This window comes from Frieseomelitta varia, unplaced genomic scaffold (assembly GCF_011392965.1).
Source record: "Frieseomelitta varia isolate USP_RPSP 00005682 unplaced genomic scaffold, Fvar_1.2 scaffold_248, whole genome shotgun sequence".
Classification (NCBI taxonomy): Eukaryota; Metazoa; Arthropoda; class Insecta; order Hymenoptera; family Apidae; genus Frieseomelitta; species Frieseomelitta varia.
In genome coordinates, this window is record NW_025109977.1 from 861109 (window position 1) to 878789 (window position 17681).

The window sequence follows — 17681 nt, forward strand, 5'->3', positions numbered from 1 at the left end:
AAGGAGAGAGATACAGGAAATGCAAGACGAGCGGCGAAATTAGGCGCGAATCTGAAAATCTCCGCGCAATTTCTTACGAATTAATAACCAAGTGATTTAATATTGTATCATTATAATAACTGCAGCTGTTTATATATACATAATACCTTTACGATGTAATCTAAATTGATGAGAAACAAAAATATATGTATATATCATAATATTATACATGTGTAATATATGGATCAAAGAATACATTCTATTATAGCAAATGTAAAGATAAATTTACAATAAAAGTAATAGTCCTTATAATAAAAAATAAATTAATTATCGCGATCTGTTCACAACCATGTGCTAATTAATTCTATAATTAGTACATGATTTGCTCGATATAATAGCTGTATAGCGAAATATAGTTATACAGCATGAAAAACATATTTTGAAATTTAATAAATCTTTCTCAATCATTTTTAAACTATGCTTTCTTTATATGCATACATTTTTTTATATAATGATTACAAAAAATATTTGCACATTTTTATTTTCCAATGAAGTATTTTCATAATTGTACATGCTATTAAATAATATGGAATTCAATACATTTTGGATTAATTAATAGCGATATGTGATGTTATAATAAATAAAGTAACGAGCAAGTATCTTTTACGACATATTCTTTCAACTTTTCTTTCGGCTACTGTTAAAAGAAAGATCAGTCTTTTATAAAACGCATGTTATTATCTAAATTCTCATGTTCTTAAACAATCTGCCTCGCTATTAAAATTTGTCGCATCGTCGACAAAGCAACTCTCCGCAAGGGAGAAATCAGCTTGTAGGAGCGTCTTTATTTACAGATGAATCCCATCACTCGGCACAGCCAGGTGTGTGCTGAAGGTATACGGAAAGGTGTTGCAAAGGTGGGCTGATGCTAGAGAGCATTCGCATTGACGTTTACGCGCGGAGAAGCGCGAGCCGGTGTGCAAGGGAGTCGTGGAACAAACCGGGACGCAACAGTCGCTCACCAGACTTCGTACTGGAACTATCGCCGAAGCTATGGTTTCGCTCTTTCGTGACATTTCGTGATTCGAGCCTGGGATACCTGTTACAGACATCGTCCAGTAAAACGATATATCGGTAGATCAAAGCTGTCGCGGTGAGTGATTCCATTCACGTTTTCTTTCATTACGATCGCAGATACTCCGGTAGCCCGGGCAACAACCCTTCGATACGCCGATCGAAGTATCTCGGTACACGCGTACGGCGACCGTCGATTCTCTCGTTCCACTCGGATCTACGTGACCCCGTTTTCATCTTAAATCACAGTCAATTGTTTTTAACGGACGACATCCTCCGTGGCGAATTTTTCTGCCTAATCAGCGTGGCCCACACGACGTACAGTTTTTCAGCATATCCTTACGCGATCTCATGTTAGTTATCCAATTGCGAACCTGGAACATGGTTTAATTAATTAGAAGTGTAACGAGAAGTGATTTATTACTTGCCTCATTTCACATGCGTGCTTTTAATCATTTTAAAGGCCGACTTCTGTTAAACGAGTGCGTAATTATTTTATTATCGATTTTAGTACAGTTTAGTGTGTTCAGTAGTATATCGTAATTAGAACTACAACAAAAAAATTATATATGTATATAGTAATTATTGTGTATGTTATACTACATTATTTATATGCATAATGTTTCTCTTCCCAACATATTTTTTTTTTTTTGTAGTTCTAGTTACATATATGTGTAAATTTTTATCGTTTCAGCGTAAATAGATCCTCTTCTTCTGTTACTTATCTAATTTATCTGAAACACATTAAAATGACGAACATATCATAACAAACAAAGCAGAATAATGGTGATTTATCTCCTCAAGACTTAATTAATTATTTTACTTCGAATTGTGAATTTCTACAATCTATCGAAGAAGAAAGACGGTACATTTTCTTTATTTCGAATGTAAAATAGCCTTAATCGTTTGCAATAATTATCCTGTCCCGGGTTTTAACACAATGGTCGTTAAAACAGTTCTCCCCGAATCGATTCGCGATAATTCGATTGTATCGTTATACGATATTTCATTTCGCATTGGTGAAATCGTACAAGTGAGTTTGATTAGGTTATAAGACAATTTGTATTGGCGTCTCTCGCACGATATTCGTGTTGTTTATAATCGTTCTTCTCTGTCAGAAATGCTTTCGCTCGTTTACGTGCAAGTCGCAAGAGCCACGAATTGATGGTGATTGTTATCGATCGAAATTCCCATAACGCTCAACATTGCACAAGATTGCTCCATAATTCGACTACGAATGTTTATCCAAAATTTTACATAGATATATTTCTTCGTCTAGAACAAAAGAGATGGAATTTAAATCGCGAAATTTATTTCATCTGTTAAATGTTACAAGTAAGTATCTTACTTTGGATATTTTATCCATAACCTATTAATTTTGAGTAATGTTTAGTTTACACGTATGAACGTGTGAAATTACAATGATTCAGAATGTATAGATAATTTAATTAACATTTTTACATAATTGGACGTTTAATAAGAGAACACGAATCTTTTAATTTCAACTAAATAAAAATGAAGCGACAATAAAATAATGTGTATCAAAATGTCCATAAAAACGATCTTGCGAATACATTTGTTCAGCACATGTTCTTTTTTAAGCTATGATGAAATCTCTTACTTATTTTCTTGAATAAGGTCGTTAAACGTAAAAAAGAGGAAATAAAAGTGTTAACATATTTTGTCATCACTGCTGATATACGTGTACCTTTGCAAGATCAGTATATCGACCGATACGTTTAGACTATATTTATGATTGTAGCGTGAAATGTACGAAGCGACGTAAAAGCTAACAGAATTCATGGAAACCGAATCCATTCTTTTTATAAACATGATGTGATGCCGCGGTTGACATTTATTTATTCTAATTGAATCTTTGTTCGCAGTGTAAGTATATTAGTAAGTGCTGCTATGTTAAATCACTTGGAACGTATCTTGAGGAAATTGAATACAGTGCTGTCAGCAACGTTACATAGAAGCAGCAACATTACAATTTCACAGTGACAACGATCGATTTCGTTTGAATCGCAGCAATTATCTTTAATTACAACGCTATGTATTTATCAAAATTCAAATGAGATAGCAGGTCGACACAAGCGTAACAAATGACTCCTATGCGCATAAAATTGATTTCAATTGCTGCTGCTTTACATACATATGTATGTGCAGTGGTGAACAAGTGCATTAACATAGAACAAATTATAACGTAATTCTGTTATTATTTTTTATTTCTGTTTTACTTTAAGCCATAAAATCTCGAATACCAGGACCACGGTATATATTTCACGCGAACAGGATAGACATCTACCATGTTCTGGCAGAAGCGATCAGGTAAAAGATATTTCTTCGATAGGGGGCGATATTCAATCGCGTTATCAACGGAACGGAACGAAGCGGAAGTTGAGGGTTTCGAAATGAAGTTTGAAAAACGTGCCGGCACTGGTCTCGGCTTCTTTGTCCTTGTGAAATTACGTTCTAACCTTTGTGATTTCGTATCGATCGTGGGGGAAAGTACACGGTACCATTCGGCTCCAACGGATGAAAAGTCGCTTTGGGGATACGCTAGAGGACCATCAAGTTTCCTCGTCGGGGAAATTGTCAGAAGTATCAGGGACAGAAAACACGAGCCGTCGCGACCGGCCGGAAATTAATTTAGAAAATGCGGTTATCGTAGGAAAGGAAAGAAAAAGAAAAAAAAAAATTATTCTGTTCCCAGAGGCCAACGCCGCGTCAGCCACGTTCAATGGTTATTAATTAAATCTGGCTCACGCCGTTGAACTTTTTGTCAATACTTTTCCCGTTAATTACAGGCCAGTTGTGTCGGCTGACTCTATTCTTATATTATTGTGCCGCAACACCGAGCCGGATATCATGAAATTTGCGAGAACACCTTTGCGAAACACATTCGTATTTCATTGCCAGGAGTTATAAAACTTATGGAAATTTTATACTCGAGAAGAGATATCGAGTTGAAGAAGTTAACTGTGTTATCGTTACGTACGAATTTACAGTAACTTGAAAGCAGACAAAGAGTCTCATAGAGAAATGAATAATACAGGAGTTTACATTGAAAATCTTATGTACGACACAGTTAGAAGGTAATACACAAGGTTCTCGCAACGAACTTGAATAAAATAAAAGCAAAGCTAATCGATTGTGTTTAGAAATGGGTTTTGAAATGAGCATCGGTATCAATGAGATTGTATTATATCTTGTTCATGTTACACAGTGAGAGACAAAAGTATTCGTACAGTTGGAATACAAAAATAAAAAGAGAAATATTTTGTACATTTATTACTCTGTGTAATATGCATTTGAATATATTTAATATTATAAAAAATACTTCGTTTTCATCTCTACATACAATAAATCAACTGTACGAATGTTGTTATGTACATGAAGGAAAAAATTTCTTTCGCAATGGATTTAAATGGACACAATTTTAAGATTCTTTAACATCATTTAGGCCTGAAGATTGACAGCGCGAGAAAATGAAAAATTAAATAATTACGATATGAATTTGGTACACTCTGATTAGAATCGCTGTCTTGTTTTATTTGCACGCAAGTATCTATATACGATCTCGACGGTAAGAATATAAAAACATATTTGATCGGACGAGACGTACCTAAGAAGCTTATGAAACTTTTTCTTCAAAATATTTGTGAAGCAACTTATTAAACTTTCTTCTCAAATTGGTGGAAGTCTGAAGAGTTGTTTATACGAGACTATCCCGAGTTTCAGCGTATTCTTAATTCAGGTCTCTTATGCTTGCTACTATAAGTGTAAGTCATACTGGATTTTAAATGTTCTTTCGGACCGTCTTTGTTCCTTTCTTCCGTTTGTCTATGCTACCAGAAGAAAAAGAGACGTTGAAACTTTCATTTATCAATACTGTTTTTCTCTTTTAAATTATAATACAATTAATATAATATAGTTTAGTTATTATAATTAATCCTTAAATGCATAATTTTTCTAAAGATTTTTTAAAATTAATTAATTTAATTAGATATTATTAAAATATAGATAGTGAATGCATGAAAAATCATTTTCTCAATTTTATACGAAATTAAAGTCTTTTTGGATAAATTCAGCGATCATATTCCACTAGTATTTTCAAAATATAAGTCCCAAGTTAGTAAATAGATTAGATAAACCTATTTATGCAGTCATGTATGTAGTCCACACATTGAAATATCCAATCCGATTAGTATACATATGTAAGTGCCGGAAACAGGTCTTTAGAAGATTTTCCTAATAGAATTCATAAATATTGCTATTTACAATGATAATCAAAACTATTTTTACAGAATGATTCGCAAAAACTGATAAAAATACGTAAATGATGTTACGTAATCTTATTTTCGAAGTTGAAAGAAATGATGCAGAAGATGAATTGCATAACGAAAACCATATTTTCTTAATTCTTGATTTGAAACCAACCGGTCGTCATAATGTTAAAATTGCTGAATGTAAGTATAAAAACTCTTGCCACCACGTGAGCATTAATTGTCTTCTTATAACTTTGGCGACAGCTCGAGTCAACTCGGATTTCATTTCCGCCTTAGACCGACTCGAAATATCGAATCGGCTGGTACCATGCAATTTCTCGTACAGATCAACACGAGCGTGTAGCTTCGTATCGACTACCGTTACCCGTCGAAAACAATCTACAAAAGTATAGCACGGCAAAATTCATTGTTCTCGGAGGCGTGAGCTAAGCGAACGTGGTTTTACTTTTACCGTCACGGGAGAGATGCGAAGTAATCTTCGATCGAAGGAAATTCTCTGGGAGTCCGGATTCGTCCGGATGACGATACTGTGCGGGTTTCTTCCTCGTTTTCTTTTCATCGTTGGTCGCCTTCCTCGCGTATACTTGTCCCGTTTTCTCGCTGGAGCTCGCGCTCGCAACAAGCAAGGCTCGAGCATCAGCATGGTTCCGTTATCCGTCGTAAATACACGTCGGGTATCCTATACGCTTTACCTCTGGTGAAAATAAACAATGTAGGCTACGGCGTACGTTACCGATCCGATCCATGCACACACATACACACAGTGTCCGCAAAATCCAAGATTTTACTTAGAAATGTATTTATTCGAATCACCTAAGCTTCAACAATATCTTCAAATTCAATCCTCAACTCTGCACAAAATAATCAAACTAATAGATCAATATTAAGTTAGAATTGCACATGATATTTGTATCGCAGAAAATGGCATAGGATTTTTTTATAATAGAAGGTTGCGGGTTGCATTCATGGAGTTTGAGAGTCCTCTTGCCCAGTTTGAAGCGTTTTCATTGAGTTCACTCTTCATCTCTCTGTATATTCGTTTTAATATATGTGCTACCATCAGGAAAGATTGATTATTCCAACGTATTCTATGTTTTTCAATTGCTTTTCAATAGAATGCCGGATAAATAAAATTTTAATTGAAGTCGTGAATTGAATAGCAGCAATCAGGAATTTGGTATCTATTCTTTCAAGGTCGTTTATTTAGGCGCAAAATGAAGGCGGCTGGGATGTTTCAAGTTGGCGATTATATCGAGGAACTTGGTAAAATCAATTGATAAGGAAAAGGATATAGTTTGACGCTATTCCATGATAAAGTTTATTCAACAGAAAATTCATTTTCAAGTGAAACAATGCCAATTTTTATATCATCAAATAGCTGCAAACATACAACTGTTCAAATTAAATTACTTGTAATAACTCAAGAAAGCATTTGAACAATAGTGTGCCAAATGACGAAAAAGTTTTATAAGGTTTGACAGTTTTTATTATTTTTATTATTATATATTGACTTTCAAAGATTAATTTAGTCGAGCTGTAATATACTATTATACATATACATAACTATATATGTAGCTGATATCAAATATTTTTAGCTACCACCTACATAAATGAATTTCTTGTCAAACTCCAATATATAATCCAACTGCTGCCGTAACGCATCCTTTACGTCATTCAGATTGCCTTGAGCAACAGTTATGATATTAAACCTCAAATGTAATAGCTTGGATCATTCTCAGAAATCCACAGAATCCACATTCATCAGTCGCAAAGAGGATAGAGAACGGCAATATTAAACGTCAAATTTCTCGACACAGAGTGATGTATACATATATGTATATATATATACCACGAATATTCGTCTCTTTAATTGGAATAATTAAATGACTGGTTTATCCTTGAGAACAGTAAGGTTTTACTGAAACTCCTAAAAAAAGATCCAACAGTGTGAATCTGTTTGTTGAGCGCGATGAATCTATAGCAAGCGATGACGTTAGATGGAGACGACGAGAGATTGCTTTTCTTTTCGTGTTGTGTCGGCTAGACACAACAGAGAAAGAGAAAGAGAGAGAAAGAGAGAGAGAGAGAGAAAACCACTAGTCGAGACAGATTTTACGATCGATTCGAATTACTCATTCGTGCTGTTGCACGACTCAACGCCTAATTCAACCCCATCATCTGGAACTCCTCACCCCTGGACCACGATTCTCTCTTCTTCTCTCTTCTCACCCTTCATCGGTGTTTCGCGCACCCCTTCGTCGATGCAAGAAACTACTGCCGGGTTTTCGAGAGCATATTATGCAGATATGACAAATACGGCTGCTACGTCTCCCTACATGGCGATTACACATTTGATGCCCCTAGTTTTCAACGCAGCTGTTGCACGGCTGGTTTCCCGAGCATTGCCATAATCCTTCCGTGGATTTACATAGTAGCTCCAGCGAGTTTCTGATTATTTTTAGTCGCAATGTTTGCCGATCGCTTAATTGTATCTGTCTGAAGAGGATGGAACGTTAAGAAGTTAATTTAATTGAAAAAAAATTGAATGTTTGCAGATTCTTTGGTGATATTTTAATTTCACCATTATTTTGAATGGAATTTAAAGATATTTATTGGTACTTTAGTGATCATAGTGGATAATAGATAAACACGTAGATGATACTTGCATGAAATGGTGACCCTTCTGTAAGAAATATCATGCGTGTCCGCCCACGCATCACCCTAACGCGACAACTACAAGCTTCAGAATTGGGTTAATGAAATCGTAGAAGCCGGAAGGTTCGACAGTTCGCCTTGTGTAATGCTGATCGTGTCAACATTTCCTTAGAAAAAAAGCATCTGAATTAATTCCGAAACTATCTCATATTTTCTACTTAATTTATTTTTATATTTTTAGATTTGAACATTTTTTTTTCTTATACTTTATATATTTATAAAGTATATTGACGAAGTTTAGAAAAATCTGAAATTATGTATGCCGTGTATATAAATACGTACGTAAATCGAAGTGTGGAGTAGAATACAATGAAAATTCGGAATTGCATTCACAGTGAATAATATGAGCCTATTGTAACAAAATTGAATCACCAAGAATCCTCGTCGAACGCAGGCGTATTCAGATTCCCAGTGAAAAAGTCATTTTCCTAGCTGGCGTTCTTACACTGCTAAGACGTGCCATTACGAGATTGGACAACCGACAGACAGGGATGAATATGAATATCTATTGCGTGCTCCCTTGCAAAGATAATGGCTCGAACGAAGAGCACGGGTAAACGGCGGTTTCCTGTTCGAGACAGGAAGTCGCTTTTCTTTTACGATCCTCGAAAATCGTCGATAAGGAATGCGACAATTCTTCATAAATATTTCTGTAATTATTCATCGGCATCAATCGATATCTCGAACCTCCTTTCAATACATTCTTTTCTTTCTTTAGATTTTAAGATCAAAGATGCCAAGAACAGCATTAGAATATTACATACATAGCGCCAGCAGTATCAGAGAAGATTTTTATGTACAAAATATAATGCAATTTTGCTGGAGAGCTACTAAAAATTTTTTTTTGAAACATCAAGAAATGAATATGGAATTTCTTTTTTTAAAAAAACATTGTATTTTTTAATTGTCCATGGTATGTATGTAATAGAATTCATATAAAGAAATTTAAATTAATTCTTGGGAGCTTAGTGTCTCGTTTGAAGAAAATTTTAAAGGAATGCGTGGAAAGTGGCGACGCAATTAAGGAAACAACTAGAGAAATTTATCTGTAACAATAATACTGACCGCGCGATTGTTAAAAAAATCAGTAAAAGCTGGAAGCCTCTGCCATCCTCAGAAAAGCGTTCTCTTCAAAGCACAACAAATTCTGAAGAAAAGAACGCGGCGAGGCAATTTTCCACGATAAAGAATTTAGTTACATTTATTCTGATTGAATTCTATAAACGAAAGAAATTATATTTTTATTAATCTAACTATAGAAATGAAAGCGGAGATTTGCAACTTTGTACAGAATTGAAATTTTATCCCAAGATCTGAAAATATAATGCTTGCAAAATTATCGCTTACTTCATTTTCAGAATTAATCAGTACGTGACCAATTGAGTCGTTCATACTATATTAATAATATTTATTAAATTACCTCGTGAAATTGGTAATGCAATACTATTACTATTTTAGTCTCGGTGATATTAAGAGACAGAAGTTCCACGGTGACGAACGCGTTAATTATGGTCGTATCAAACGTAAGGCTAGATTTCAAGGTGCACGGAGCGAACGTTGACGTAATCGACAACCTGTTCTTGATGACGTAAGGAACAAGTCGTACGGAGGACACGTAGACATCGTAACCCGAGAAATGTATCCATTTCTGAAAAAAATTTTCGCTCTTCCAGCTGTAATGAGAAATTAGATAATAACAAAATGACAACTTTTCATCGAAAAGTTTAATCTGATATTTGTAAGTCACGTATATATGATTTATACTTATATGTTGTTATACGATTTATAGTATCTTTTATATTTTCAACAGAATAGAAGAGGAAATTAGTGCAAATGAAGAATGTTGTGTGCACCAGATATGACGTAAACAATTTCAAATCGCGATACACGGTTTTTCTTAAGGAGTTTTCTAAATAGTACGAAGCTCGTCACGTACTTCTAAATTGTTCACACTGTAATTTCCATCGGTCATTCTTTTCCATTGCAAATGTATTCACCCCCGGTTATATATAGTCGCGTGCGAATGTTGCCTTTTAAACCGGCGTGATTGGTTTTAATGCTTTGCTAGTCCGCATTACGGAGAACGGAAGCGATGATCATGATTATGCGTGTGCAACAAATATAGCGTGATTGAATATCATACCTCGAACACTATCACGTGACGTAATATTTCTGTTTATCCTATAATTTAAATCAATTAGAAAAAAAAGATAAAGGAAGAATCTCTTATTCATAATTTTCAGTCGTTTCGAGCGCGCTGCATCCATAAATTTGGGATAATGAAGCTAATTAATCGCTGAGAAATTATAATTATGAAGTTATTCACTTTCTCCGTGTGTTATACTTGTAAAAAGTTCACTGAGAACTTTTCATTTGTAGAAGTTGGATGTGCCGTGTGGGTTTGTTACTCAGAAAGGATGCCTTCGCAATCGAACGAACGGAACGATTATAATTATAATTTTCATCAGGAATGCCAAAACGGGGCGGTGTGCAAGCAATTTATGCAACTATCGCAAATCTGGGCTCGACAGCCAACAAATTTCCCGTCGCCTGACGCGCAGATGATGTTTCAGCCGCGGCCTTTGAAAACACACGAATACGCGAAGAGAAGTGGTTTGTAGCTGAGGAAAAACATCCGAGGCTTCCGTGACCTGTCGTTAACCCAGTTAGAGTTGCCATTCTAGTACACGCACTCGTTACAGGCTCCGCCATATTTATTCCATATTTGAAAGCTGATTGCAAGATAATCGAAATGCGGCTCCACCGTCGTGGAATTACGATCAACACAAAGTGGAGCAGCCGGAGGACAAGCTCCAACCAGATAGAAAGACAGACACTTGCCGCCTTAATCGGCGAAGACAATCCGAGAATATCCAATCTTCGTCGGCGGAATTGAAGTTGAAGATTTCTTCGAATTGATTGGATAGACAAGTAGATTTGCTTAGTTGGTTGTCTGCCGGCGGAGATTTGGAAGTTAAGTGTTGTGTGAGGCGAAGAAAGCTTGAGGTTTAAATAAGTAAGACGTTTAAGACATGTGATTAAATTATTTGATCATTTAACGTCAGTTTTTCCTTCATTGCTAAAATAAGAAATCGACCTTATTATTATTTTAGGAATAATGAATTTTGAATTACATATTACATTTTGATATGCGTGTCTGTGAAACATAACAGTTACATACTTCATTGGAAGAAGAAGTTTATTTACCCAGGAAAAGTACAATGACGTTCTAGCATGCAAGAGGAACAGAAATAGAAAATAGAGCCTTTCGCTTCACACGGCTTAATAATTGAGCTGTCAGATGTAAAAGTGAACTCCGTCCAATAAAACTGTGCGACAGTCGCGCTAGTTCGCGCAATAATTCACTCACGTCTCCTCTATGAATTGTCTAATGATCTGCTCGATAATGTTCGAATTATTCATTCTTCTCGAACGTTTTATATCTCGCCCTCTTCTTCGGAGAAGATATTTTCACGAATTTCTTCTTTCTCGTCGATGAATTATTAATCTCTCAAGATTCTGTGATATAAATTTCTTAAATTTCTACGCGCATTATGCCTATATATATATATATAAGAATAATTTTAGTATCAATTTCTATTGGAAATGTTTCGTTAAAATAAACTTTACGATTGTATATTTATATAAACATATATAGATCCGGCTAGATCCTGAAATACACCGGTATTGTCGATCGATGACCGCGTTATCTCGTTCATGAACGTTATAATATATCAGTTTATTGCTAAACAATACTGATTCGTGTTTCTGATAAAGAAAGCATCGTGCAAACTCAACTTGTGTGCGCTAATATTAATCACGAGAATCTATTGTTCTGTTAACGCAATCATATATTAAATCTTCGTAACCACTTTGTACCAATTGCTTTCTATATGAAGATTACAGAGAAAAGCATGATAAGCCAAAGTGTATTGCAATTCTTCTGAATGCTTCATCATATTTTTCTCCTGATTTTCAATATAGAAAAATTTTATCCGAATTTTCTGGGCCAACTGATATGCTGTTACGAATCAATATTCTAGACACTAGACGAAACACCAGAAATATTTTTTCATGTCTTGAAAATCAATTTCTAAACGAGTTAGATCTTGTTAACTTAACATTGATCGCAGATTTACCGCGTTGCAAATTTAAAACGCGAGAGAAGTTAAGTTAAAGTAAATTAAAGGGATTTTAAATTAAACGTGAAAGGGAAACAAATCAGAAAAAGTTCGATCTATGAAGAAAGAAGAAGATACAGAATTGGAAAATTATTAAAATCACTTCCAAAATTACCTGCTCCAAAGCAACAAGTCCACCTTGTTACCAAAAATTGGACGCATTGAAAATTAAAGAAGAGTAGGGGATCATATAATTGAAACTATATGTAACTATTGCGGTAATTCACGTTTCCTTCTCGAAGGTATTAAGACGGTTGCTAACCGGTGGTAACATCCAAGGGAAGAGAATGATTGAACGAAACGAACGTTTAATTGTGAAGAACCACGTAGGACGAATGAAAACAAGCTAGGTGACGAGGTATGTCGTCATCGTCTGATTCCTTTGCAACGCATGACGTCGTCCTGTAATCAGAAAATCACTCTGATAATGCTACTTACACAGAGTGATTTTGAAATGTCCGTTCTTTGGATGATAAATCTGTACAATAAAATAACTATATCAGTCACTGTTATCTAGATGGAATAGAAGATACATACATATATTTATACAACTATTATTACAATACATCTTATTTGATAAGTATATGATAGAAATATGACTTTGGAAACAACTGGAAAATGGTCTCAGAAATAGGTGAATGCAATGTGGAGCACAAGATGAGATCTTCCTCTCGATGAGATTACTTCTTGCAAGTTGCGACGAAAATAAGGAAGTCGCGATTATGAGACGTTTGTACTCGCGAAAATTGGGAATTACGCGAGAACATTAGTCGAGAAAAGTAGGTTATAGCTTTTCAGCTACAGTAGAGGTAGAAATAGCGGAAAATTTACTACTAGGAGGAAGTAAAAATTGTAATAAACCTTTTTTAAGTGTACACTTGAAGAAATATGAATTGCGATAGTATTTTCTTTCTCAATGAGAACTCTTGAAAGTACAATTGGTCCTTTCCTTCGTTTATTCCTCGTTCATAACTCATAACTTATGAACGACGAGCCTTGGTTTCTACAGCGGTTTCTTTGATCGTGTTCGTGCCTCGCGTAGGAGAAAAGGTCATACGATCGAACGATCGGTTATTTGTATGTACGTCTTGTATTACAATCCTCTGTCCCTTGCCATTTTTGAAATCGAATATAATTGGCGAATCTATGAACGCATCCGGAGGAGTTCGTCAGAATGAAAATAAATAACTGTTATTGAATCATCGTTTAAAGAAAAATCTGAATGCGGTGATTTGTTCGTAGAGATAAAAGTGAATAGAAATTTGAAGAAGATTCTCCAAATAATTTTTATTGATATTTATTTATTCACGGTAAATGTTTCCATTTGATTTGTTCATTCATAATTTCTTTAATATTCTGATTTCAGCATCTGAGGTATTACAAGATAGAACACCGGAAATCGACCGTTCTAACGAATGACATCCGCCACAACTCGATGTAGTGAGTTCAGTTTGACTCTCACCTCGTTCACTAGATCCACGATGATCTGTGTAATTACACGTTTTCGACGGTGGAAACGGGAAATTAAAGAAACGAATCGTGAAGCTGTTATTTCATTTCCGTTCAGAATAAATTGATCGTTGCTTCTTGAAAATGCGGGAGATCTGTAGAAAACGCTGTACAATTAAGATTCTAGATCTTTTTAGTAGATTTCAGAACTTTTTAATTTATTAAACAAATTGTTCGAAATTCATAATCGTAATATTCTTTTGTATCAATCACAATGCTTAAATTAGCAATGAAACAAAATCTCTTCTTTTTCAATTTTATGCCACGGGAGGAGTAAAACTGTATACACAAAGTCATCGGTATTTTCAAATTCGTTATGGAGATAAGGGCATGATACAGGATTTTGCTGTACAGTTTCTTGTAAACTTTTTCTGAGTAAAATATTCATTTTACTAAAAACCAGTCTTTTTTCGTTTAGACATACATAAAAGTGGACTAAAAAATGGAAATTAAAGGAGGACCATTGGCATAATAGACGACCTTAGGTCGTCAATCTCTTCTGAGTCCTTTGTACCTGCTTTTAGAAAAAACTTTGTAATATATACAACATGTCGATCACAGCCTCCACGGAAAGAATGGACACAGCCAAGGACCTGCCCAAGAAGAAATTTATTAACATCAATCTTCTTTCGTTGAAACTTCTGTTATTCCTCTTTTTTGGAGGTAAATTTCTAATCGAGCAGCTTTTGTGAAAAAGAGCAAAACAGATTGATTATTATAAAATTTTGATTTTATTTCACGATCAGCACACATTTGTCACCAATATCATCAATATCATAATTATTTTTTTTTTTTAGGAATGGGATGTCTCTTCCCTTTTCTTCCTTTACACATGACTGAAATGGGATTGAGCATCGACCAAATCCGAATGATCTCAATAATTTCACCAGCAGTCGCGATCCTGGGACCTTTAATCGCTGCTCCAATCGCGGATAAGTTAGCAACACATCAAGGAAGAAATGACAAGTCCTCAACTGGCCGTTACCTCAGAGTGATGATTGCCATTGCCTGCTTCTTATCTGCCATTTTCTATGCTTTTCTTTTATTGATTCCAACGGTTGATCGTATTGAACCTCCAAGAGAAAGAAGACCCGGTCTAAAGTTCAACTGCGATCATGCAGGAGCGGTGGTGTTGCAAGAAAGATGCAAAGATCATATTTCTTGCCACAAATGGTCCGACGAAACCAGAGTTGGTCCATTGCTTCTGGAAGGATGCAATTACGCTTGTTACCCTATAGGGTTGAAACGATGGCATTCCGACGACAATGATGGTTCCACTACTTCTGGAACGACCGATTCCGATGTTCTAGACGGCAGTGGCGAAACAACAGTGATTCCTCTTGAGAGTGAAATGTATGCCCAGGTGAATGTTCAGGTAAAGAGTTGAATCAACGTTGAAATCCAATTGAAGTAGGAAAGCACGATAAGTTTTAACATCACGCATGGAAATAATATTTTAATATCTTTCAATATATGAAAATCATGTAATTTATTGTACTCATCTCTCGTAATCTTCAATTGTATAAAAATAAAATAATTTAAATTAATGGAAAATGTTGCAGGAGCAAGATGAAATTAAAAAAACACGGAGATTTGCCATGCCTGAAAGTGAACCACCGCATTTATGTTTTAAAGAAGGTGACAATGTTGTTTGTCATGTTTACACCAAATACACAGGCATCCTGGCTACAAATGCTACTCTGAAACAAGCCTTGAATAATGAAAGTGAACAGGATTGGTGTGCATATCCTCTGGCTGAGTATTTCACTTGTCGTATTCCTCTTGAACTTGAAACCAGAATGGCAGAAGTTTATCAGAGTTGTTCCATTGAATGTGACCTGGTTGATCCATATACTCTTCCAGGTAATATTAATAGATGAAAACTGAACAAAAATTTGCTTCATTCACTTAGTGCAATGATGAATTTGAATGTTTTAGTTTAAAGTATCTCTAAATGTATAAACATTCACAATTGAAATATTAATTCAATATTATCGTATTCGACGACAATTTTAATTCCAGACAGCGTCCTCGTAGAAAGCCAATGTCAACAGACAGAAGACTGGACTCATTTAGTATTCTGGACATACTTAGCCATTCGATCAGTAGCTGATATTTTCCCAACAACGGCCGTGGCTCTGATCGATGCAGCAGTCGTAATAGCCACTAGAGAAACATCCTGTGGACGCGGAGATGTAGGACGTCAGTTAGCCTTCGGTTCGCTTGGCTTTGCCATTTTTGGTCCCTTAACCGGCTATTTGTGCACTATTATAGAAAATTTGAACTCTTTCTACTATCTGCCAATCGGTATACACACGATAATGATGCTTTTGGCAGCCCTCGTAGCTCTTTGTGCCAACGGAATGCCACTTAGTCCACCAGAATGGTGGTGGCATACTAGAAGCGGCATGCTGGCACTTCCTATGAGTGCCATCAAGAGATATGGCAGTGAAACTGCAGCTTTAGTAATTGTACTGATCATTATGGGAACCTTCTGGAGCGCTATGGACAGTTATCTACCTTTGTAAGAATCTTCTTTGTTCAGTTAGGCTGAAGAATTATAATGGCTCAAAATAATCAAATATTTGATTCATAAATTCTTATGACTATAGTAGCTGATGAAAATGTTTACTATATTTATTACAATTACAATACAATACAAATTCTATATACATTTTTGTACTTTTTAAATTAATGGTGTAATTAAGATGCTGACTGTTTTAGTGAAAATTAAGTTGTATACTTTTGTTTAGGCATTTACAAAAGTTAGGAGGTGACGAATTTCCCATTGGTGTGGCCATGACTGTTGGAGCAGTTCCAGCATTTCTGTTCCTCTGGAAGTCTGAGCATTTAGTTGATTACTGTGGTCATAGTAATCTTCTCATCACTGCCTTTACCGTGTATATTATTAGGTAGGTAAGTTTTTGTATTATAAACTACGATTTCTTTTTTTCATTTATATATCTTTTAAAATTGAAATTTGCAGGTTTACTGGTCTAAGTCTAGTAGCAGAACCTTGGTGGTCCCTAATTGCCGAAGCCCTCGAAGTTTTTACGCTAGGAATCATGTGGGTTACTGCCATTCTTTACCTAAGACATCTCGTCCCTCGTCATTTAACTGTGACTGCTCAAGCACTACCTGTGATTGCGCATTTCTGCGTTGGTATGCATCCCGAGTACAATTTTTAAACTTACAGTCGATGAATTCATGCAATTCATTTAGCAATTTAAATCTTATAACATCAAATTCGATTCAGGTCGATGCGTTGGAGCTGTGATCGGTGCTTATATCAACGTCAATGGCTCTGACATCGTTGACTCGTTAAGATTTCTTTATCGTTGCATGGCTGTTGCTGCCGCGGCTGTTGCCGCTTTATATTTTGTTTTATATCACGGGATATTGAAACCGCGATGCCATGCACATACCATACAAGGTCCACGACAGCCTCCTACTATTGTACAGGGTAAATAACTTTGATGATTTATATGTATAAATAATTTCAATTATTTCTCCAATAATTTTATGTAAATGTTAGTGTCAAACTTTAGGAATATTCAATAGTGATTAAAATAAGTGATAATAATTTTTATTCAATGCTAATAATTGATAATATTAACTGACCATTTCATTTATTATACAAGCTGCTATTAAGGAATATGAATTAAGTAAGTGGCTTTCTAATAATTTATTAATTCTAAAATATCATTACCTTATATTGCATTTTCATTGTCTTATGATTTATTTATTAATATCAGTCCTTTTATTATTCTTTTCTATATGTAGCGATGAATGGAAATGGAAATTATACACCGCTCAGGGTCTATCATAATGGCATGGGCAGAAAAGGTCAATTCCGCTATTGAGAAATTTAAAAAAAGAGGAAAAAGGAGTGTTTAACAACACTATAAATGTCATGTTACGGTGCTAGTGA

General features: G+C 35.3%; 1 protein-coding gene across 4 annotated transcripts; it reads left to right on the top strand.

Moving 5' to 3' along the window:
• The first annotated feature begins 847 nt into the window (after nucleotides 1-847).
• LOC122528313 lies at nucleotides 848-17616 on the top strand. Of its 4 annotated transcripts, none has more exons than XM_043653307.1 (11): nucleotides 848-1535; nucleotides 13608-13681; nucleotides 14169-14413; nucleotides 14548-15125; nucleotides 15313-15613; nucleotides 15773-16274; nucleotides 16504-16662; nucleotides 16737-16912; nucleotides 17007-17213; nucleotides 17392-17415; nucleotides 17534-17616. In XM_043653307.1, the coding sequence occupies exons 3-11, from the start codon at nucleotides 14299-14301 to the stop codon at nucleotides 17611-17613; spliced, it is 2142 nt and encodes a 713-aa protein (XP_043509242.1). In that variant the 5' UTR covers nucleotides 848-1535; nucleotides 13608-13681; nucleotides 14169-14298; the 3' UTR covers nucleotides 17614-17616. The 4 variants fall into 4 exon arrangements, with proteins under 4 accessions (XP_043509242.1, XP_043509241.1, XP_043509243.1 ...); XM_043653306.1 differs by having other exon boundaries at nucleotides 848-1132; XM_043653308.1 differs by having other exon boundaries at nucleotides 849-1132; nucleotides 14548-15113.
• The last annotated feature ends 65 nt before the right edge of the window (nucleotides 17617-17681 follow it).

What these genes read in the sequence shown, in the direction of transcription:
- LOC122528313 (XM_043653307.1), top strand. Translation starts at nt 14,299, where the DNA reads ATGTCGATCACAGCCTCCACGGAAAGAATGGACACAGCCAAGGACCTG. An exon ending in ATGCCCAGGTGAATGTTCAG is followed by an intron (nt 15,126 to 15,312) that starts GTAAAGAGTTGA and finishes AAAATGTTGCAG; the next exon opens with GAGCAAGATGAAATTAAAAA. An exon ending in GCCTCCTACTATTGTACAGG is followed by an intron (nt 17,214 to 17,391) that starts GTAAATAACTTT and finishes TTATTATACAAG; the next exon opens with CTGCTATTAAGGAATATGAA.